Source organism: Anguilla anguilla, chromosome 13 (genome assembly GCF_013347855.1).
Source record: "Anguilla anguilla isolate fAngAng1 chromosome 13, fAngAng1.pri, whole genome shotgun sequence".
NCBI lineage: Eukaryota > Metazoa > Chordata > Actinopteri > Anguilliformes > Anguillidae > Anguilla > Anguilla anguilla.
This window is the reverse complement of record NC_049213.1, coordinates 26,750,817-26,776,497: the sequence shown is the minus strand read 5'-3', so window position 1 is coordinate 26,776,497 and position 25,681 is coordinate 26,750,817. Positions and strand designations below refer to the sequence as shown.

The window sequence follows — 25,681 nt, the reverse complement described above, 5'->3', positions numbered from 1 at the left end:
TCCGGTATAAAGACAATAGCTTCATGCAGCACGCACATGAAGGACAAACATTTTACTTGACACATTTCTCATTTGCATAGCCAACACGCTACACTGTCTTGTTACTATGAGTGTGTCAACACTTAATTAATTAAATGATTAATTGCAGCTCAGAAAGCTTTCCCTACCACCAAGACTATTATTTCACTATTAATCAAGTCTGCATTTCTGAAATAGAAAACCATGTAAATATTCATTTGCCGTATCTTCAAAAGTAAAACTGTCATTTTTGGCTGTCATAGCAGATGCAGCGGTGTGGCAAAAGAAGAAATTACATGGCTCAGTTTCATTGCAAATTCATCATTTTTGGCCTGTGTGCCCCAAAGCACTGAATATTACAGCTAAAGCTTTTAAAACTGATTTTGGCTCAGAATATAGCCCAAAAGCTGGAAAGAGCAAGCATCTATGTTTGAACTGATGAGAACACAGCTCTACTAATAAGTCGAATTAGAATAAAAATAAGAAAAAATATAAGTAAAATCAATCCCAAACATAAAACGAAGGGTTTAATGAATATAATTACGCAAACTCCTTGCATACTGCACAGAATCGAGCACTCTCAAGAGATAATATTGCACAATACTGCATCAAATACACTGTGCTGTGTACATATCTCCCTGTATAAAGCTGTTCATAACATAAAAGGTTAAAAACAGACAGGACCATGTGATTAGACTTCCCATAGACACTAAGTACTGTTCAATACCCACACAGTGATAACAACCTACTTTGTGTGACAGACATTTGGCAATGAGCTACAGGTCCAGTCATTATGATGTAATGCTGTGAAACTGTTTCATATACACAACCACAGAGGAGCACTACTCCTGCAGAACTAATGACTGGACAATGGGGAGAGGGGAAAAAGTGTGTGTGTGTGTGTGTGTGTGTGTGTGTGTGTGTGCGTGTGTGTGTGTGTGCGTGCGTGTGTTTGTGAGACAGAGAGAGAGAGAGAGAACCCTAGAGGACAGCAGATAATATCAAGCTTAGAAATATACACATATTTAGTCTTTAGAGACAGAGGGAATGCTCTGTATAGGTATGAGGGGTACAGGAGGAGAACATTGGCAAATCTTGCCAGGCTTATGCAATGCATGAAGTTCTATAATAGCAAGACTTGTGCAAGAGCTAAGTATAAGTTCATATGCCATTTCTCACATGTGAAATAACAGCATCAGTGTATTTAAAATGGGCTGTTCCATGCAAATAGTTCCACAGTTCAAGCAGGCATAGACCGTAGTCACAAAATTTTGTCCACACATACTGTGAAAAAAGGCTGTCTTTTTACCGCTGAATGTTCTGCCTTATTAATGAAATACATGATAAGGAAGCAACTTGACTGCATAAAGATTTAAAAGTGCATCTTGCAGCCTGAATGACAGAGGCATCCACTCTGCATGTACCGATGACGTTTTCAAACGGGTCGAAGAACACTCAACCAATGTGACTAAACAGATAACAACAGCATACCATTTTTACAGGAACATCTTAAATAGGTGGTTGACTGCAGGCATTCAATAAAGAAGCACAATTGAGTCAAAAGTTGTTGTTTGCACACCTCCCACGCTGGGCCACAAGTGACTGCTCCCACAATTCCCTTTGCAGTGTCAATCAGAAGGCTCCACAGAGGCAGAGATCTGAGGTTCTCTTTCCTTTCTTTATGAACCCTCATAATCTACACACCTGTACCTCACATAATTACTGGTCCCAGGATTATCAATGCACACTGTGGAGAGACATAAAAGATGTAAAAAGTTACAAAGGGCACACGCATATTAAAACGGGAGCACTCAGTCTACATCCATAATTAATACACCCTGGCATTTCAATTGTTCCCGTTTTTGCTTTTAGAGTCTTAATGAACGTGGTGGAGACACACGCATACACACAAAAAAAAAAAAAAAAAACGGGCCATCTTATTACCAGGATAACTCCTGGTTCATAGCAATTCAAGCAGAACAGATATGCAAATGAATGAGGCTGGTTGGCTGCATTGGATTTCCTTCTGAATTAAAAATAAATAAATAAAAGCCTATATGTTCCCCACCCCGAGGACATGCTGTGGTCCAATCAACCTGTTTCAGTAAACCCTTCTTAGAACACATTTCCATATAAAGCACTTCCCCCACTGGTGGGTCTAAGACATGATCACCATAATTAGTGCTGACATCTACTTAGCATTCAACTTCCTTCCGCCATTTACTGCAGCTGGATGGCCAGCTTGCCGAAGGCGAAACATTTCTTTTAGTTTTTCTTTACTGGCTGAACTCTTAGGAGATCACTTCATTCAACGTGTCCCATCACTGATGGACCATTCACCTAGATCACACACATGCATGCAAAGTGAGTTCCCTCATGTTTCGGACAAAGATATATTTCTTTTTTGATTTTGCTTTGGACTCCACAATTTTAGATTTGTCAGTCAAACAACTCACATGTAGTTAAAGTTTTTATACTCAGCTTTTATTCAAGAGCATTTTAATACACTTTGGTTTCACTATGTAGAACTTGGAGCACTTTTTATACATACCCCCCCCCCCCCCCCCCATTTCAGGGCACCATAAAGATTGTGTGAATTATTTGGCCAGTAAAGAATTTTCCAGTTTTGAGTCCACACCCTTCAACAACTCCTTTGTTACTTTTGCAGTATTTTTGGGATTATTGTCTTGCTGTAGGATGAAGCACCATCCAAGACAGGAAAGCATACACAATCAAATAAACACTGAATTCTAAAGCTAAATCATATAAAAATAATGAATAATAAAACTGTTTATGATGTTATAATGACTCTATAGTAACCTTGTTGCCCTTATCAGCACACTATTCCTTGAGAGGTGAGATATTCTTTAATTTCAACAAAAAGAGTTCACATAAAATTACTGGGGCTGGTTTATAATGTATTTTAATGCATTTATGTTGGACCAAAAAGGTACAACACATACTCCAGCCAAATCACTGTTGTGTCCTCTATGACATTACCATGGTAACATAATTCTGACACAGACAGAAAATGAACTCCTTCACTAAAATCAATGTGTAGCGCATATCCAGAAAGTTCATATTCACATTATCAGAGAAGCAGCCCTGATTAGGAAAGAATATTTAATATGGCACTAAACCCATGGAGAGATCATCATGTATCGACAGAATCATATGTGAAGCTTTGTTCAGTTTCAAGACAGAAGACATCCGCACATAGGCTATCTGCTTCTATGAGAAGAGTTTCAAGATGACACACTGAAATTCTGTCCCTGGGTAGGGCTCCAATTTCACACTCAAATTGTATCCTTCAGAAAGACTCTGGAGAGCACAAGATCATCCTTTCATTTTCTCATTTACGTTTAGCTGCACATGCTTTATACTGATGAAGCACACTCAGTTCCAGACTCCAACATCAATGACAGGAGCATTCCTTTGTGAGGCAGAGAGGGAGCAAGGAGAGAAAAAGGGGATGACTTGGAAGACGAATGCAGAGGTGAAGATTCAGAACAAGAACGACAATAACAACAACAATACATTTAATGGTGCTGACGTAATATACAACTTACTTTTGAGGCCTAAACAGTGTGCTTGTAGTCAGGTCTGGCTTGGTTTAAGTATTACAGTATTGAACTAAACAGAGTGCCGCCTTGGCTGATATCATTTGTCTAAAGTAAAGAGTTTGTACAATGATATTAAATCACAGAAATGAACCAGGGCTTTAGGTTTTATCATATTGTAAGTGAACAAGTTTGGCTTCAACACATGAGCATGCCAGTTTGCCAGGCTATTACCATCTGTCACTATAATCTATTCAAATCTGCATATTTTAGATAAAAACTGAGCTGCTTATGTTTCCAGTCCTAGGGAAGCTGTGATTCAGTTTCTGTCTGCTTTGTGACCAGAGCATCAGCTAAGCTCCCCTCGGCTCTCCTCGTACCATGAGGTGTTTTTTTCCTGGGCTGTCTTTTCATCTCCAAGCAAGTCCTCAACTAATACTCCCTTCCCCATATTGGCAGGTACAGGTACTAGCTTCAAAGTGAAAGTAGGAACTGGGTCACGCATCTCATGGAGAGGCAGATACTCTTCTGCAGACGGTAACGCCTGCATCCTGTCAGATATGGTCAGCCCCACACATGCCACCCAGTGGCCAACTCTGTCACACAGGAGTACAACAAGATTTTTACAACTTTCTAATTTAACCATCTGACTGACTTCTGAGTGCTTTACATGAGGACCAAAGGGTATTATAAGGGTTATACTGTATATTTGTAAATTAAAAACACAGAAAATTGAGTTATTATACAACCACCTCAATGTGGGGTTTGATGCATCATGCTCTGCAGCATTTATCCTCAATTATGAGTCTCCCAACTCCTCACTGAGAAACAAGGGAGTGAACTCAAAACAAATATTTGGAAAAAGGGCTCTTTATGGAACACCTGTTCAGTCTCCAGAAGTAGAGCTCTGCACCATTCAATTTCCCTCTTGGTCTGTAATCCACAGCTCACAGTATAAAATGAAATAAAGCTGCATTTGAGGAAAATTCAGAGGAATATTAATTTGAGCTGAGGGGCTGCTTGTGCTCAGTGGGTTCAAGAATTAAAGTCTTCTGAATTTTCTCTCATTAAAATTACCACACAAAATGATGCCCCACCTGCGCTGAAGTTTCTTCAGTGGTCCTATCAATTCCTTCAGTGTGGAATTCAGGAACGTAACTAAGGAATGTAACTATGCTATTGCTTAAAGAAGCACTGCTCAACCCTGGAGGGCCAAGGCGACTGAAATCTTCATTCCAGCCAAGTCACTGAGCTGCCAAATGATAGCCTTGATCGAACAATTTAGCTCCCCTCAACTATTCTGGGAGCATTAATGGATTAAACGCAGTAAATGTCTAAACCACTGTTCAATCCTTCAGAATTTAAAATAAATGGCCTTGCCTGAAGTAAGGATAGTGACACAAAATTTCAGCCCATCATACTGTAAGAACATGCCTTTTCAAAGGAAACAGACATGCATAGGAGACACAGGCTGAGTGAAGAATTTCAGTGTCTTAACAGGTGATGATGCATAACATCTGTGAGAAAATGTTTTTCCTAAATTCCCCCATGATTCACCAGTTATTACAATCTGAGTCATCATGTGTGAGCATGTGCTCTTACTCAAATTACATTACTGACCCCCTCTGGCTACAACAGGTACTGTTCCCAACCTTGCTGAACAAGGAAATGAAAAAAAAAAACATTCCCTCAACTCTTATCAGCCTATTTTCAAACAGTTGTCATCAGATCTGCAAAAACATTTGTTCAAAACACTGATAAAATCATGTAAGGTCTGATTACTTAAGGCTTATTCTTTTACAAGAGGAAGCCTTTACAGTTGTATTTAACATGTCGATATGTCTGTCACATGAAATTTAAAGTTAAAAAAACAAAGGGATAATACTGCATGTACAGTGGTATTAAGCTCCAAACATAAGTTTGTTTTGGGGAAAACAGAAAAGATCAAAAAGCTTTGAAAATAATGGAGTAATAGGCAGATGAGACAAGTGTTGTGAAAATACCTATAAATCCATACATCAGCTACAGCAACAGTATTAGTACATAATGCACCACTAAATGACCATGGAACCCAACTAATCATCACCATCTGCTGGCGATATTCAGAAACACCTGGAGTAAAGTTATGCACCAACGGCACCATTTACTAACTGAATGCAGGCGCCACTAAGGTGTAATAGCTGAACTCGCTCCATTAATTTAGACCATGAAATTTAAGCAACTTACTAAATCTCCAGGTGCATGACTTATGACATTAATTATGAGTTCAGACATCAAACTTAAATTAAACTACAGAATAAGTAGAAGAAATACACTGGTAATCATGGTTAATGACATAAAAGCAAAAACAGAAAAAACATAAAGATGTACTGCACTTATTAAATGAAGTTCACAAGAAACTACAATCTACAGGAAATTTAACAAAACCTTGAAAGACAAGTGGGGATGTTGACCTAAAAGTGATATTCATGAAGGATATTCATCTTGTTTTGGTTTTTGGTTGAACCCACTAAGTGTGAGGTTGGTTTGACAGCTTGTTTATGCTGTCAAGTGTATGCCTATGCAGGTGCTTTTTAAAGGATTTGTGGTTTCGAAAGCTGGTATAATTGTGCTGAATTGTGACTCTGTCTGTAAGATTTGGGTTCGTTATGGACAGCAAGCCAGGAAGCATTTTTTAAAGGCCAAAACTGTCCCTGCTGTCATGTTGAATGTTCTCTGGGCAGCGATGCATGTGTTCTGACTACTGACCATAGTTTTTTTTAAATTTGAGAACAGCCATTCATGTGAAAATGCATGACTGTTCTGAAAAAATACCATCGGATTCACATATTTCATTCAAAATGTGCATGCATGGGCATTAAGTGTCTTTTAAGATGTTAGGGAAAATATATGAAAATCAAACCAAGGAAAAGTGTATATGCACCCCCAAGGTCCCACACCTGTGACTACAGACCTTAAAGAATGCAGTATGCTTGATACAGTTATTCCAAGCATAGACTTTCCATTACATGTTCAAAGCGTACAAACATAGGGACAAGAGCTACCACTGAAGGGGATGACCACAGTAAACAAAACATTGAATGCATCCAGAGACATGAGTCTGCCTGTGTACAGAAACAAGCAAACCAGTGCATGCTGCTGTGCTCGCAATGTCCAGCCACTTTGCCAATGGAAAAAAGTACACATGACAACCAGGAAATGATGGCTGTGGCACAGAGACAGCCACACAGAGCTGGCAGCTTCCAGGCACAGTGCCTGCAATGGAGGGATTGTAGGAACATGGTAAAGCAAATGCTGCCCATGTAACGCAGTGTCTGACAAAACACTGCCTGAACCCTTGCCGAGATTTAATAATGAAAACCCAAATGCTTCATATAATATGTCTTATTCAAACTGCCGTGGCTGATAGACAATGCACCTCATATGCCTTAATAGCCCTGACAGTAATGGCTGTGCCATCTCTGACTGCTGGGAGAGAAGTTGGTTCAGGGGGAGGGGGATTGGATGTGTTAGAGTGTAAGAAGCAGAGGCACCAGCGGGGTACAGGCAAAAGAGGTTGACTGTGTGATGATAACATTTTAATTTGTTTCTGGTGAGGCCTTTGGCTGAGGTCTGCTTATCTCATCTTCTCCAATGATTAAATGGCCTGCTAATTTTCATCCTGCTCACTGCTCTCATTTCAACGAGGAGGCGGGTGAGGGGGTCATTCCTCCAATCACTGCACAACTAACAATGTGTGCAACCCTGCATCTCACTGTACAACACTATTCCCAGTGCTTTCTGTAAGGAGCCATGTACATTCACAGCACAGCATATTTCACCTCAGCGTTTCATTTCTTAGAAACGCTACACTCTTCAGATTGAGAATTCTCATACATGCTTAACTGCTAAGAAAATCCTAACACTTACTCCTGCTGGGGTGCAGTCCCACTCTGGCCAACTCATTCAACAGAGTACCATGGGAACTGACAGAGCATACAGGACCATCTGTAGGGGCACATTTCTACTGGCTTAAATGGCATTTTAACAGTAACATTTTTAACGCTCTGCCTAATATCACTGGCAATAACTTTAAACGGTCTTCATTAGGATATTATATAACTAAATAAGTTCAAGTACAAAGTACAAATGGCAATGTACGTAAGTATTACCCAATGTCAAATGTACACAATGAGACAGAACTTTCTTTCAATGTACATTTTGGGGAATCTGAGTACGTGATGACTGATTTTCACCAATGTGAAAGGGATGATTGGTAAAGGGTTTTTAATCTCTGAAAATGATCTCAAATTGATAGCAGTGTTTTTATGGGGCTGTAGCTATTTGACCAAATGAATGAGGTATATCTCAGAGGCCAGCTAATGTCCATTCTGGAGTTCTGAAGGGATGGTCTCCCCTGGACTGAGGCCAGAGCAGAACCGGGTGAGAGCATTAACACTGGAGTCCCAAGCATTCAGAGGGCTGTGCTTAAGATGTGACATGAGATTTGGTTTATGGTAAGTTAGGTGGTCATGCTAATGAGATTCAGTCTTGGCCACTAACACAGTAAAATGCACTATTCTCGGTTTCTTTTTTTAATCCAATGAATTCCAATTCTATTCAGTATCCAAAAACTTGCTTTCAAAGAATGACAAGTGTCATTATTTTCATAAAGGAAGATAGTGATTTCAGTGACTATATCTTTTTACACTTCTTTAAGCTTAACTACAGCTGTAGACTTGTGTTTTAAATGATTTTCATCACAAAGCCACAATTGCCTTTCTTTATTGTATGTTTTTAATTAATTAATGCGTGATTTACAAATTTCAACATTTTAGTGGTCCCTCACTGTTTTCAGTCTTCTTTACCACAGTGAGAGATAGAAGTGGTTTATTAAATTCTCTCTTCTTTAATTAAGCTGGGACATTTGTACTGCTGTGCATGTGTGCAAATCTCTCTCTCTCTCTTTCTTTTCTCTCTCTCTCTCTCCCGGTCTTGCACTCTATTCAACCTTCAACCGAAACAGGAAGTCGTGTAAAGGCTTGCAAATAAAGCCCCGCTCCCCCCATTCCCCATTCAAACCAAAGCACACAGTTCAGAATGGATCTCGCTTCCAGTGTAAAACAGCCTTAAAATACCACGGAAAGGTTCAATCCCATCAGGCTGTGAGCATAGCAATTACGCTTCTGTAATTATCCAGCCAGACCTCATTATGGCAGAGAGGAAAAGTGAGACACACAGTGGCCTGAGTACCACTCAGCCCTGTGGCCATTGCATCTAGGGTTCAACTGAAACCTTTGGAGAGCCACCACCGGCATCTCTGTGCTGGGGGTGTTCCTCCTATCCTCTGCCCTCCCCCCCACCTCCACCATCATGGCCCCCGCCTTTTTTGGCAATGGCTCCATATGCCTGGAGCTGCTGCAGGAGGCACGGGTTGCTCAGTAGAGTACAGGCGTACAGAACACAGCAGCCTTGTGCAGTGCCAGTGCTCAGCTGCAATGAGCCACGGGATCACAGGATCCCCCCCTCTCTGCTCCGTGCCCACCATGGGGATCTCTTCACTGCCACACTGAGCATTTTCTATCCAGTCTCCACAGAACACAGGGACACCATCCACACAGAGTGCATCATATCAACAGTCATGACACGCACGTCATTACACACATGCATGTGCACACACATTTACACACACAACTGCATACACAGATACACATGCTATGCTAATCCCTGTCAAAAGGATACTCCCAAGACTGTCCACTTCAGTCCCTACCTACAACTGCGATTCCTTTAGATTACCTCTCTCTCTCTCTTTCTCTCTCTCTCTCACTCGTGCTTTGTTGTGAAAATCTCTGCACAAACCAATAGTGCATTATAAATAGATGTATTTGCCCAGCCTGTAAGCCCTGTGCCCTGTTTGTTTATCTGCCTCGCCCAGCTGTGTTCTGTGGGGCTGAGATGAAGGCTCCTTGGCCTGGGCTGCAAGAGCAGGGATTATACAACCCCATGGCTGGGGGGCCCAACAGCCAGCACAATTAGCATAGAGAGAGAGGGAGTGGGGGGGGAGAGATAGAGAGAGACAGAGAGAGGGAGGGAGAGAGAGAGAGAAGAGCTAGAATTAGAGAAATTAGAGCAAGTAAGAGATATCACGATATCAACAGAGAGAGAAAGAGAGAGAAAGACAAATAAGTGAGACAGCGGAAGGAAACAAAGAGAAAGCCAGGCAAAAAGAGTAACAAAAACTGAGAGAGCCAATGAATTCCTTCACCAACCATACCCACATAATGTAATGTGACTGCCTGATATGCAGTATTTCAACACATACTAGGCCAGTCAAAACTGAACATGCAGAAACATACAGTACACACACACACACACACATTTCCATGTTTACTTACTTACATACTTATACATCTATTTATTACGTTTGAGTGAACCATATTCTGTGAATTTGTATAACAGGATCTTGTTTTGGTGTTTTCTCTGCAAAGCCATTGCTGTTCACTGAATTCACCGAAGCCTATTACTCATTAGGTAAAAAAGGGTTTTAGGTTTCTTTCAAGGGCTCAATGGGAACTACCACATAATCTCTCGGATAGAACCCCCAGTCTAATGCACTCAGCCCTACTAGGATAATAAGAGTTCCCATGAATTTCCTGGTTACCTGCCATATAGAGTAACCAAAGAGTAAATTACATCAGAATAATAAGGCCTATATTCCAGGTCCTATTTCTCTCAGGACAAAATAGGCAGATAATTGTTTTGATAAGCAAGACATAGATTTATCTATAAAAAGAACGCATCCAGAGCATTTGTATTCATTAAAAATCCCAGAAACCCAATTAAGTCTCCCATGCTATGAACTTGGACAAAATTTCTGCAACATTAAACGGAAACTTTATTAAAAAGCACATTGACAGGGCATTTGTCCATTTGCTTGACTACATATTTTTAAAGCAGACATGTGCATTCGACGCCTCCTAATTATTGGCAGCTAGAGCTATAATAAATGTTTTTACCGGAAATCACAAACCAGATCTAGCCTGCAAAGAAGGGTGTTTCTCCAGTGATATTCAGTGTCCTGTGTAAAAATATCCTATTCTTCACCGATGCAGAAGCTTTATCCACAATCCACAATTTCCACTTCCGGACCGTCAGAGGCATAATACTTTGATTTGTGATTTTACGCTCGCTAAGCATGTGGAAAACACAACAGCCCAGTGCTTTTTTTTTAGGCAGGAAGAAAAGAGTCGAGGCTGAAACAAAAGCATGGTGCAGAAACACTGATGCCCATGAACAGATAATATAACACATAGTGACAGAGACTGTTTGCTCTGAACTCATTGGGTATTTAGTATTAATGCTGTTTGCCAGCTTGGCATCACACTACTGTAACCTGACCCGACTCTAAGGATCTAGCTGAAATGTTCTAAATCATATCTTGTTTTGTAGATGGTTGAAAGTGATTCTGAGGAAAAACTCGATGACGATAACAACAGCAATTATTATTGCCATTATAATCATCATAATTAATTTATTACTTAACCAGAGAAACGAAAGTACACATATAATACATAATGCCTATTAATGTCCAAATTTTATCCATCCATCCACCCATCCATCCATTATCTAACCCGCTTATCCTGTTCAGGAGTGCGGGGGGTTGCTGGAGCCTATCCCAGCATGCATTGGGCAGGAGGCAGGAATACACCCTGGACAGGTCGGCAGTCCATCAAAGGGTCCGTATACTTATGGGCGATGCAGACTCTCCAGTTAACCTAACCTGATTGTCTTTCAACTGTGGGAGGAATCTGGAGCACCCAGAGGAAACCTATGCGGACGCAGGAACAACATGCAAACTCTACACAGAATAGCCCCAGCTGGGACTTCAGCCAAGGAGGTGAGGCAACAGTGCTACCCACGGCACCACCATGTCGCCCATCCAAATTTAAGCAAAAGGTGAACTCCAAATTTCCTCACTCCCAGGATGATCTGCTAAGCTTACTAAGCATTACTGCGTGTTAAATGGGTTGTCTTTTTAGAATGCATTTCTCAGATATTTTATATATTTTATAATCCATAATCTGTTCATGTCCGTGTGTTTGTGCTAGGCTATATTAAGCAAATATTGGGAAAGCAGTCTTAAGTAAATATCAGCACTTTAAAAAGTGTTAAGAAAGAAAAGCATGGGGCGTATTTTAAACGTGTGCCATGACTAAGAACATACAGTAAGTCGTTAAAATTACTCTCAGGATGAGCCCTTCAGTACAGTTCTTGCTGGCATGATCTTGAGTGGACTAAGATGCTCTCCTCAATGGGGTTGGATGGTACTGTAGGTATCCTCAAATCGAATGGGGATACTCTTCATAGGGATGGAAAGGCACCTTCAGTGAGTTCCTCTTTTTCTAGTGATGCTTACATGGGGAAGTAGACGAAACCATCTGATTAAAAGTGGAAATCAATGATAGGTGAAGCGTTCAATCGCTGTGGCACACAGAAGCACATTCTGAAGGGCTGTTCATCTCCCTCTATGCCGGCTGCTTTCTGCTCTGCCTCAGACAAGGCAAGCCTAGCCTCTCTGTAAGCTTCAGCAACCATGCGCAAGCATAAAATCTCAATTTATTTTTATAACAGTGTTTTCCCCCCGCTGGGGTTTCCATGGTTACTTGGTCAGGTGACCTAGTCAGAGCCCATCCCCTGCCCTCCAGTGGCTGTCACAGTGGTTAGTCAGCTTGGCCACCCAAAGGGGACATGATCTGACTGCATCTCAGAAGCAGATTAAGTGTGTGTGTGTGTGTGTGTGTGTGTGTGCGTGTGTCGGGGGGTGGGTGGTAGTGCCCCCACTCCTGTGGTAAATTAACAATACTGAGCCGTACATCTGACTGAACTTCAAAAAATTCAGTGATATGTTCCATGACAACATGCCCTGAAAACTAAGCTTGCCAACACATGAAGATGTGCTGTGAGAATTGTAGCATTAGGACCACACACCCTCCTGCTTCTCAATAAATTCCACAATCTGATTATTTCCCCCATTTGAGCTTCAGCACCTTGCTCACTCTTGAAAACATTTTTCTTTTAATAAAACAATGATTCCACAATACAAAGGGCAATACAATAGAAAGGTCTTAAACCTTTCCATGAAACAGCTTCTAATAAATGTACCCACATGCCACTGCTTTTCAGAAATGTCAGTTTGAATTTAAAGCACTGCTGTGTTTGAAAACAACATGAACTTTGGAACAGTCCATCCAAAAAGCCTACCAAATGGGATGTGATCTGATTTGACCCTGCTACCTTTATTCTGTAGCTTATCAAGGTGACTTGGAAGACAGTGACAGTGAGCACATACTTGGGTTCACCCACAGAATCTGCTCTAGGACCGAGGAACAGGAACTGACATTCAACCTTTACTAAGTCACAGACTGCAACACAAAAACAGCAGAAGCCACAAAACTGTTATGGGTCATCTACAGGTATATCTGTTCAATACAGTGTAGGACTTGTGTAATCTGTGAATAAAATACAAACTATACATAGGACAACTGAAGACAAGACATTGTTTTCCTTTTTTTGGTATTAAAACACACTTACATCCTTGGCAAGAAGACATGAAAACAAAGAGGTGTATTGCTTCACTAATGTTTGGTTCAAAATGTAATATTGTGTTATTTTAATTATGCCATTAGGTTAGCATCTCTTGATTTTTGGAAATCAAAAGGCAATTTCAATGTGAATGAAATTGCATGCTACACTATATTAGGCTCAATCATGAACTTACTGACCTAATTCCCTTAGTGACCCCATCACAGAAATGTGAAATAAAGGTTCAATAGGCAGTGCATTGAAGTAAAGCATGTTTATGGACGAATTAGGTATTTATGGGTTCCCAAGTGGCTCATCCCGTTAGGGCACTCATGCATAATGCACTGAAGTGTCCCACTGCCCAGAGCTAATTCAGATCATACCAGTGTCAATTGCAGCAGATATTTTTCAGGAGAGGGAGGGTGAGCTACAGTCGCCAGAATAACTCCAGCCTCATTGTTCACTAGAGACCCCTCTGCTCAGTAGGGGTGCACAATCTCCCATCAAAGTTCCGGTTGTTCATCAACTAGCAGCTCAGTGGGGTAAATGGTTCGCTGCCATGTTTCAGATTATTTAAGAGGCGCCAATAGGAATGAAAGAGAGAGAGGGAGGAATGAAAATCGAGGGAAAAATAAGGTAGTTATTGCTTATCTTTTTTCAAGAACAGATTGTACATAGTGAGACTAGACTGTTCTAGACTGTTCTGTTTGCAGAATGGCTCTCCAGAAAGCAGGGTTTGTCTCCCTGAGCTCACCCTTCTCACTCTTTTGTATTTCTTTTCCATCCCTCTTTCTTGCTTCCTCTTTCACATACCCCTTTAAGTGGGAAATGTTTTTCTCTCACCGGGACTGCATGAAGCCTGTGTGTACATACATTTGTGGTGTGTATAGAGTGTTGAAAAAGACAGTGTTTACACAGGACCACGAGTCCCTAAAGTGAGCAAAAGAACGGACGAACCGAATGTGATTAGACCATATGTTTCCCGGGCGATAAGCCCCTCTTTTTCCACAGGACACTTGAAATAGAAAGCGGAAAGATTAATTTTCCCAGGAGAAGTTGCATCTCTTTTCACCAATTCCCTGGCTTTCAAAAGCAATAATTATCTGCAATGACATTTCCACTTTTCATAAACAAGCACACAGAAGGAGGTTTCAGAGTACATCTCACTACGAAGATTACAGTTGATTTAATTCTTGCTTCATTCATATACCCCATTGTTTATTGCACTATAGCTTTTTAGATCATTAAGAATAATGCAATATGACTAAGAAACAAAACAATGGATTTTACTTCAGTTACATGTTCCAGAAAAAGGAGGCTTTCTAAATCAAAGAACTGTAAAATGTACAGGCGGACTCTAGGTAAGAGACCTACAATTATTGAAACTGAGATTATAAATTAAACCTCTTCCACCTAATATCTCTGCATTAAAAAAACATACCATAAGATCTGAATTACTGAAATATTTCAACATGCCATGCTCGCAAACAAGACCACAAATATGCAACATGGTGTACTTGAGATAGCCATGAAGCAAAATAACTTGCTGTAAAGGAATGTATTCGTCCCCTTCGTTTTTCTTTTCTGAAGTCTACTCTAATGGTAATCTGTCACCAAAGCCAGGCTACACTCCAGGGGAATCTGTTTGATGGTCCATTTCTTGCGGTATGCACTATTCTGCCCTGTAAAATATAAAACATTTGCAAAACATCATCTGACAAATTCGTCTTCAGGGGCACAGAAAGATTATCCTCCTTTCAAATGGGAATGTCAAGACTACTTCTCTGTTTCTGACAAGTACAAGTATGGAATTTCTTTTTTCTTTTTTTTTTTTTTGCACAGCCTTATTTTATATATTCAACAGAAGTCTACCTGTAGTACGTAATACTGAAATGTGCCTTGTGTTGTCTGAAATAGCCAAACACCCACTTCTTTACTCTGGGGCTGTTTTAACACATAATCAGCAATGGGATGTTTTACACTACTTTTATTTATATCACTGTTACAGTATTGAGTCATTTTGTTTGTTCACTTATTAAATCCCCAGGGCCAAAAATAAGTGCACATGGCAATAGGCTGACAGACAAACCAGTGGAGGCAAGGCATGTCCCCTGGCAATGCACCCTCTCTATTTAAACCAAGGTGACATCACTGAGACAAGATTTGGACTATCACAGAATAAGCATCATCACTCTTGGCTCTTAGAGAATGAGCATTATGATTCATGATCATCAGAAAATGAATCCCACTATGTTGAAAATGGGACCAGGTTCAAGTGCTCATAGCTCTGAGCATCAGGGCTTATCAACATCAACATGAAGCATCCACATGCGTGCTCACGCACGCGCACACAAGCACTCAACACAGAGATGGAAAGAGATCCATGTATATACATAAAACTGAATGTCACACAGCAAGTGTTGGGCAAATTTTTGTAGTCTTTGGTATCACAGGGATAGTTCTCACACCGACAACCAAAATCACAGATACTCTAACCAGAAAGCCCCAAGAAGAACCCCCCACCCCACCTCCAGTTTCAAAATAAAGCTTTATTACTCCCGACCCTTCCTTTTGTCCGCAAAGTATTTTTCAATTTACTTGTAGCACAGACGTGGGACAGTGTGGTCCATTAGTTAGTCGTACAGCTACTCTTTCATGATCAAGGATTTTGTTTTGAGACCCAGCAAGAGCACGCCCCCTCTATTCCGGCTGATGCTTGTGAATGACCAAAAGTCACTCCTCAGCAAAGCAGGACTAATGTGGAGTGAGCGGTCTCCGATCTGCACGCGCTCAGTGGCGCCCGTCTCTGGGGACGGCTTCTGCGTGACTTCAGAATGGGAGCTCACAGCTGTTTGGAGAATTCACTGCTAGACACTGACAATGTGCCAGAGATGGAATTGGCTATGTGAAATGAGTTGCAGTTGACCCACACGGAGATTACATAAGCGGGTCACGTACCAAACTCACTGCTTTAAACCAGGCTTGTTAAACACAGTGTGCATCATATATTATGTCATTTTTTCAATTCTGAGGAAAAAAAAATGATTTGCTCAGTGGTCTCTCATAATTTGAGAGCAAATATAAATTCATGGAACAAAAAAAAAAATCATCTTCAGGCTCACATAAAAACCAAACTACAAACATTAAAGTGTTCTGGAAGCAGTACCTCAGTAAAAATGATTCCTCTGAACAGACATGATGACAGTCTTTAAAAACGTCAAGCCCCACAGAGTTACGCAAACCCATCTTGTCACTTTAATTAGTGGCATGCACTGTTCGTACAGATGTTCCCTCTTTATACTGATTGAACAACAAAATAAAAAGGCATTTCAATAAACTGATCTCATAATAGTTGTCAAGGAGACGTGCGTCTGACATCCCCAGTCATTAGGCATCTATAGACTGGAGCTGAATTTTTACCTCCCTTGAAAGTAGAAAATGTAAGGGATTTCAATTTCTCTAACAGCCTGAAAATGTGAACAAGTAAATACATTTCTATGGTACAGCATAAAAAAAATTATGGAAATTTCCAGCACATGAGAGACATTGATTTTTCAGTCTCCGGTATAAATGGAGGCAGGACAAATGTGTCGCTCCCTCCCAGCCCTCCCCCAAGCATTAAATGCCCAAAATAAGCAATGTGCTCCCTGAACCCACTAATTGCTTTCATTGTTAGCATGGCTGAAGAGTGAGATATGACAAGCAGTTGAAAAAGAGGGACATAATGATTATGTAGTTCTCAGATATTCTCACAAATTATACATCATTGCTGACAGAATCCCTAAAAGGCAAGGCCTACATTCTATATGTACGAGAATAAAACAGGAGGTCCTGTAATTATTCAGCAGATATCTGGGCTGTTCGACATCGCATACAATTTCTAGGCACCATCTCGATGAATTTCTCAGCTGACTAAACTGAAGACCATGCTGGTCTTACCTCTGAATTAAATCCTAAAATTCAAGATGCAGAGCAGATAATGAGGAGGTGGTGAGGATGGATGGATGCCTAAAGATCGGATAAAAAGCATAAAGCACCAGACAGTGAATTGTACTGTAACCATAAGACTTAACATTCAGTCAGAACCTTTAATCTTAATAGATTCGCAACAGCATTGAAAAGTTACACACTAGCAGCTAAGTGTTGTAGTTTCTCTTTGGTGTGTGAACATATTTCTCATATAGTAACATTACTTACTGTACAGTACAGTTGAAGGTCAGCACTCAACATTTTTCAATAAATATGAGGCTAAAAATGGCCTTTACAGGGTTTCTGAAGACATTTTTAGGTCCAACCAAACACTTCCTATGGTTTTAAAAATTTTTTAGAGAAGACGACTTGGTGACCTTTAAAGGTTTTACAGAGTGAACAAGGAGAGATTCCACTAAAACACATAAAGGACACAGAAATTACAAATATCATCCTAAATGTCAGATGAAGTTCTAGAATAAAATTTCCTACAACTGTGAAGCAACTGCCTCAATTACAAATTTTGATTATCAAATGCCTTTATTTTTTAAATTAATAATAACATTGTCAGTGATTTTTAAACTGCATGTGCACGTCTTAAAAGCCCTTACCCAGACAACACCATGAATTAATCACTATAATTTTACAAAAGCATTCATTGAAATACAAGGAAAAAACAATGCAAAGAAAATGAATGACCTCAACACCTGAGCTAGCATTTACTGGTATCTGTAAAATTAACGACAATGGTGGTGCTTGGTCCAAATTAGTCATTTTACTTGCATGCCATGGTCTCAGGGTTATCTTTTAACATACAGACTGGAACTCAGATCAGCACTTGCCATTTGTCCCCTGACCCATAAATATCAATGTGAATACCTATCACAAGAAAATAACCACAGTGGTGCCCCTGAAACCTGATTATCCACTGTTCCACATCAGAAAAGGGTAGTTCTGGGCAGACTGCATGTACTCCATGAGCCAAAAGATTTCAAACAAACAAAATACCAGCTCCTTAACAGTGCTACACAAGCCTGAACTCTCTATCCATCAATACGATTCATAAATGCACACAATACACCAAGCCATTTGTTCAGTAATACTGTTCAGAACAGCACACCATTTATAGAAACACTGACTGCTTGACACAACAGTGAAATCCACAAAAATAGCCCACTAATCAAGCAACACAAGCAACCATTCTGCTGTGCCACACAACACACCAACACAGTACACCAGTGTTTCAACGAACAATAGCACTAGCATATTTACCCCAATACACAGCACCTAAACACAAACACATCAGTTCCCTTTCACCAAAGCTGTATGATCTCCGAACATATAATACACTTGCCATGCTATTCAGCAACACAGTTCCTAACACAAAACATACTGACCCTTTATGCACAGCTTCCTATTCTAGAATCAGTTTGCACTGAGTGTGACCCATAGCCTTTGTGCAGTCTCTCAGATTTACCAAACACATGTCCAGTCACCTATGTCCATGTTAAGAGGGCAGTGTTTTATTTACAACTGCTAATATTTCCCCCCTAGAGCTATATCCATCTCAGAAAAAACATTAAGCACACAAGCTCAGAGGGGCAGGACCTTGATGTCATAATTAAATTGGGCACTGCATCATAATTTGAGGTACTATATACAACATTAATCATAACAATCTTAATGCAGTTGAAAACTTAATTCCTGTGTTCCATTCAGTGCATCTTTTTCTGTCTAATTTAAGATTTCATTTTAATTATGAAGTCAAAAACCATAGCCTTACAAAAGATTCAAGATGTACAATATTTGCACATGCTTATAATGTGTACTATATATATGGAAACGGCAATGTATGGTGTCGGTAATGTTCGTATTGGGAATTAATAGTCCTATTTATGATCGAAGAATTTCATTCTATAAACTTGAAACATTTGGCCACGGATTGTTCATGCAATGATTGAACACGTACTGGGACGAGTTCTGAACAAGGACGCTGGAACAAAATAAATAAATAAATAAACAAATGTATGTATTAATAAAGACAGAATATCAAAATGGCATGTATCTTTGAACAAATACAACCATCATGTACTGATGCAACTGTGTAGATAAGGACTGGGAATTAAGCTCTATATTGTCAAAACCTTAAAATCAAGAGCATCACTTAGTTCAGAATTCCACTTGAAGACGTTGCAGCCTGTCTATTGATAAAATGAGACGATATTTCCTAAATGCAGAAACAATCAATATTTTATTATATACTGGCTGTCATCTGGCAAGATCAGTTCCTGAAGTTCGCCTTTGATGATGCAAAACAAACAAGAAAACGTGTTTCTTCAAAACACTTAACTCACCCATTCCAAGACGCGTATAAATCCAAGGGGTAATTTTAGCACTCCAAATGATCCAACAGACACGATCTACGGGTAAAATGAAGAATGCATTGTATTTGATGGCACTGTTTACTTCATTTGAATATTTTCGTTACACTTTGTAGACATTCGAAGTAGCCCATTTTCACAATGTACAACAACACTTTGTTTTTCTCTGCCTACCTGGTTAGCGGTATCCATTTTTAAACAATTGGTTAACTGCGGGTTGCGCGATATATAGAGTAAACACTACTACAACGCTGACCTATCAAATTGATGTGCCAGTGTGTCGCGCTGGAACGAGGACTCTCGGCTCTAATTACTACTACATACGGAAAAAGCCGAACACCCGCGGCTTGGTGAAAAATAAAAAGCAGCACGGAGACAGACTGGGATTGGCTTTCCGAAAATGAACGATAGTTTCGGCATTTTGCTATTGGATAACATTGATAGCAATTTTTCAGTTTATTGCCGTCTGTAAACTCAAATATTTGTTCTTGAAATCGGTACAGGACGTTCATCAGAGAAATATAGGCTACCAGAGCTGTAATCGGATAGCCTGAAAAGAGGAATCGCTGCATGTCCCTTTCGCACCAACTTCAGCGACGCTTTAAATTTGCATTCTCTGGCATTTACTTTTGAATTTGCATAGTTGAAAACAAAGTAATGATTTGGTAAATAAAATTAGTTGCATATCAGGTAGGCTACAATCGAACAGTACTTTGCAGACCATCGACCAAAGATCCATTTTACTTTGTTCCTGTATTTACAAGTTTTCTCAATATTTTGAACAAACAAAGCCCACTGGCCAGGTATGCTGGGTGCATGTAGAGAAATAGCTACTTTTTGTACACGAGAGAGAAAAATAGGTTTACTTTGAATATAGATACACATCACTGTTACTGATAATATATTTGTGATGTACAATTCAGGCTGGCTAAACGCTACAACACCTAAAGGCTATTAAGCGCACTCACGTGTGAATGAAGCATCGTAAAACCTCGCGCATGTCCAAAGCGTTACATAACAGGGACTCCTTTGCGTTTGGACAGAGGCTAATTGGCTGTTATGTTTCTGCTGTATGTTCGTTTTAAACTGTTTTTTTGTATTACTGAAATGTATTTTCATACCATTTTTAATGACACCCACCAATTAAATACGCCATACATAAATGTAAATCATAATCATATGATATGCAAGGTCAGTTCCACAAGAAGAGGTTATTTCAGATGTTCATAATCTTTGCAGCATAAGAAACGCGCAATACAGTTGAAGCGTATTGTGAATGAGGGTTGAAGGCTTCTGTGTTCTCCAACGGGTGTGCAATCACTGCCCATGAGCCACCCAACTGCTGGATCTTTCTGAGGGTATTGGAGGCACTGTCACTAGTCTGTAGATAATGCTGAGATAACCTTTGACCTACCAATAAAAGTATGCTACTTTTTTCCACCTTAACATATGCATGTGTATATAGTACTTCGATGTATATGTGCATATAGACACATGGATACTCAACACAGTACACCAAACAAAAACAAACAAAAAAACACTTTAGGTCTGATGTCAGCCTGGACTCCAAGAAAAGATTATGGCAAATGTGAATCACTGAAACCATAATGTTAATGTGAAGAGGGAACTGTGTGAAACACTGAGCTGAGCTCCACTACTAGACTGGAACAGATTTTTTCCCCCTTTCTGTTTCTAACATTTTTCCTTTGCCATTCCATTATTTAAAAGTATTTCTTGTATAATTTAATATGATTTTGATAATATTAATAAAATAGCAAAAATAACTATCCTTTTTTGTGGAGCTTTTGCTATTCATAGCCAGTCCTGTGGAGGTTAAGGAATCTGTCATCTAATTAGCCAGCGGAAGCGCTGCAATGCGAGCTGAACTGTAAATTCTCTTCAGGCGTAGTAATTGCGAGTAAAGAAAGCGTCCTGAGTCTGCTAAAGTGATGACAATTTGAATACAAATAAGTGAAAACTAGGCTGACAGCAGGGCTAATTTTACATCTCTTCTTACTCTCCCATCCCCCTCCTGCCTCGAATTCTCCGTCCCAATCAAGGCAGCGATTAGGAAACAGCACAATCTGATCAGCAAATCATCTCATCACATGAAATCAAAAAGACTGACAACCTAAAGAGGAGCGGCTCATGCATAATTTATCCGCATAATAGGATCGGCTCTCTCATGATCTCCACACAATCCCCTAAGTCCCCTGTCGTTTAGCACATTGTTTTGTTTGTCTCCATTTGTCTTTATGACACACGACACATTAAACAGCATGCACTCAGTCTCTTTTCTTCAGTTTTAATAATACGGCTATTCAAACTGAATGACCATTTTGTCAGGGTGAAATATAAAATATTTATCTGTATAAATTGGCAACATAAAAAATTGTAAGTTATGAAATGGTAAAAAGTGATGATAATTATACTAAAAACCACTGAATGGGGGTTCCAGCAATGCGAATTAATAGTCAATTAAAAATAAAGGAGAGGACTCTATGTTGTATATTACTGGTCCTCACACAAAACAATTGTCTTCTTCCATAAAAAGTCACTGTTGCGAATGACTGCATTCATCCACATTTGCAACCTCAAGTTCACACGCTGCTGGAGATTACAGACCCACCATGTGAGCGCACTGTGATCTTGAACAGACAGGGAGATCACATACATGCCCATAGGCCACTTGGCACACTCAACCACTCAGAGACACTGACACACAAGGGGCAAAGGTCATGTCGTATAATGTACATGTCACCTCCAGGTGGTGTTATCTCTGTAGACAGATGTTAAAAACACCCTTCATCTTGTTGTTATGATGTACATGAATGCTTTTATAAGAAGGCTCTGATGACCTTGAACAATGTCATATACTGAATATTATAAATGTAATAGTAATAGCTAGTCTAATGATAAATATAATTTTCATACTGTTCAGAAAGTAGCATGCTGTTTTAGATCAGTCTTTTTACTCAAACACCTGTCAATCATTTACATTGTCCAATGACAGCCCTTCAGATATCTTCTGGACTACTCAAGGGGAAATGGTTCTTTGTTACCCCTTGGAAATACTGTTCATTTTGACGAGGGCTGTATATGCCGACAAGGTCACCTCTGCCCCCTTCACCCTTGTGTCTGACAGAAAGTCTTCAACTAGACACGCACCTGCAGGGGTCTCAGCTGTAGCCAATCATCACTCAGGGCATGTTTTCCTCTTCACAGATCAAGAGCACAAACTGCAAAAGGGAAATGTTAAAATTCACAAAGCACACAAAAGTTAGAATTTTGCATTAGGTGTATTTACAGTACTATATGAATGTGTGAGCATGTGTGTGCATGTATGTATGCACTCAGTGCACCAGGACCAGACACAGAGGTCTGGATGAGGCTCCCTCTCACAAAATCAGCTCCTCGGGCGTACACCATGTTCGTCGCATATGCCGAGCACGCTGGCAGCCATCCAATCAGATCACAGAGGCAAGGACGCATGCTGGCAATGTCAAGCCCAAAACTGCACCTGGGTGCAGTTCCATCAGTCACACTGAGCAGAAAGACTTCAGTTTCATAACAAAGACACTGAACGGTGATCAGGGAAACAAGTCTACTGTAGATGATTATCAGCAGCATCTGGCTCCAGCTCTGATTAGAGCAGTCACAGCCATTACTGCATGCGGATAAAGCAACATTCACTTCAACAGCAACAAACCTTTTTATGGTTTCCCAAAACGAGTGCGGAAATATTTCAACTTTAAAGAAAATAAATGCAATGTAGAACTATGACAATCTTTGTAAAAGAACAAGACGTCCAAAATCAACCATCAACATCCCTTGGTTGAATAAATACATTTGAACCCAAAGGATTGTATATATAAAAATAAATATATATTGTACTGTATGTTGTTGCATTTTCCCTACTGGATATTTATGTATTGTATGTCAGACATTCTGTCTCAACAGAATTCATCAGCTAGACTGATTGACTGCATGATCTTTCCACACAATTTAAAAATATATTTAATAGTTTATATCTTAAGTTATGCAAATGCTGATAAAGGGGTCAAACACTTGAAGAGGTGAAATATTTTTTTAAGGAGTGGGAAATGTGTGTGCGTGCTGCGTAAACTGGCTTGAATTTGAAATAGCACTCATGCAGGGTAATAAAGCCCATCTGCACATTTTCTCAACAAATTGGATATTTTTGTAACATTCTGCTTAAATGTGTTTGCATTTCCTCTGCTGTAATGTTTTCACCCCCAGCAGTAAAATTATCAAGGACTAACAAAAAATTAAAAAATAAAAAACAAACATTAGCATCAGAATGTAATGTAATTTGAAGGCAGCCGATTCGCTGTGGTGTACATTATGAAATGGCACATGCACATGTTATTTGAAGAACCCGGGGGCAGATTCCACCACCACACACATCTCTGGGCAATTTCAGAACCTTCCACTCAGATAAACTGCACGCTGGAGCTTTGCAGTCGTGTGATTTGTTAATTTTCAGCCGTCATATTTATAATATAATTTTCTCTCATACAAGGTCACCGAAGGTCAGCCTAGCAGTAGCTGTGCTTTAGTCAAAGTCATTGATGTATACAGCCATAAGCATTAAAACATACAAGCATCTAAAAATGTCTTTCTATAAACAATCAAATGTCATATAGGCATGACATACACTGACATCAAGCACATGGCATGCTGGGTGTAATTAATATTGTTGAAAGTTATTATGTAATAAAATCATAACTAATTGACCATTTCAGATCTTTGGCAATGGCCATGTTCTTTGGATGATTTTATTACCCCAGTAATTAGACTTCTGTTGCTATAGTTACTGCAGTTCGAGATTCAATTATCCTGATCTTCCTGAACAAACATGAACATGGGGCATGCATGTGGCTGTCCTTTTGAAAGAAGGGTCTGGACTTTTACTTACAACTGAGTGGATTGTCACGGTAAACAACTGACAGGAAGTTCAATAGGGTGTACTCTCACATGATGCTGCGTTGTGTGACCAAATGCAGTCTGTTTGAGTCTCGTCAGGTGGTGCTGTGGGTGAAATTGCTGGAATCACTTGTCCTATGTGTTGCCTAGTCAGTCAGATACAGATCACAGCCTGAGGCCTGCACTTGTGTCTCACAGCTCTATCTCCTCCCCCTTTCCAAAAAAAAAAAAATATTAATAAAAATGTTCAAGAGTAGAGAATAAAATATTATGACATCAAATATATATTTTAAAAAGTGTCTCTTTCCTGGCCTCTACCATCTTGAGACATCGTTTGATGTCTCATCGTTTGGCTTAAATTCTGATTTTCAGTCTCTATCAATCTTCTAACCATCCATCTTATCTAAAAATACCATAATTTCATCTGCATGATGGTTTAAATGGGGTGACTGTATTCCTAACATTTCTGACATGGTTAATTAAAAAAAAAAAAAAAGAAGCATTTTTTGAGTTCATATTATCATACTATAGCTACAGGTCTGTAACAAACATTTCTGTTTCCCACATGCTTGTGTTTTTTCCTGATCAGGCTTCATTAATCTACAGTAGATGCAGATAAAATCAGGGAATAAAATATTTAATATTTACCAGTATGCTTTAATATCGCCTGTAGTGCGTGTGTGCGTGGCAAATTCACATACATTTTTACTGTTAATTGCATGAGAGGGCATTTGACCAGTTTGCATTTATAGCCACTAGGTGGCAGTTTAATGTTGCACTGAACGCTGCTAACCTTACCAAATTCTTGTAGAATGCTTCACCAACATGTATCCTTGTATAGATCTTGTCCTCCCTTTGTAAGCAATACACAATACCTGATTTGTTTCCAGGATATATCTTACAGATGATTTGCACTTTGTGCTCGCTCTAGTAAAAAAATAAAAAATAAAATAAATAAATAAATAAATAAATAATAATAATAATAATAATAATAATAATAATAAATGCATAAAATATATAATAAAATATCTCACATGTAGCTGAGAATTCAGACAAGACACTGTTTTGCCATGAATATGATGCTTTTTTGAGCATTTTGCTTTGTGCACGGCTAATTGCACAATCTGAGTGTTGTAAATTACAATTACACAAAATGTACAGAGGTAGTAAGATGCTGTCCACAAGGGATTTAAAATCGCTTGTAAGTCTCCATGATGTTTACTTACAAATTGAGGCAATATTTAG

General features: G+C 39.6%; 1 protein-coding gene across 1 annotated transcript in view; it reads right to left on the bottom strand.

Moving 5' to 3' along the window:
* synpr (synaptoporin) overlaps nt 1–20,048 on the bottom strand; it is a 33,067-nt gene extending 13,019 nt beyond the window's left edge. Inside the window, exons 1-2 of the mRNA XM_035387136.1 lie at nt 19,664–20,048; nt 19,463–19,528 (exon numbers count right to left, since the gene is read on the bottom strand). Coding sequence (XP_035243027.1) covers nt 19,463–19,528; nt 19,664–19,681 — 84 coding nt within the window. The 5' untranslated portion in view covers nt 19,682–20,048. The remainder of the gene's footprint in view (nt 1–19,462; nt 19,529–19,663) is intronic.
* Nucleotides 20,049–25,681: the final 5,633 nt, after the last annotated feature.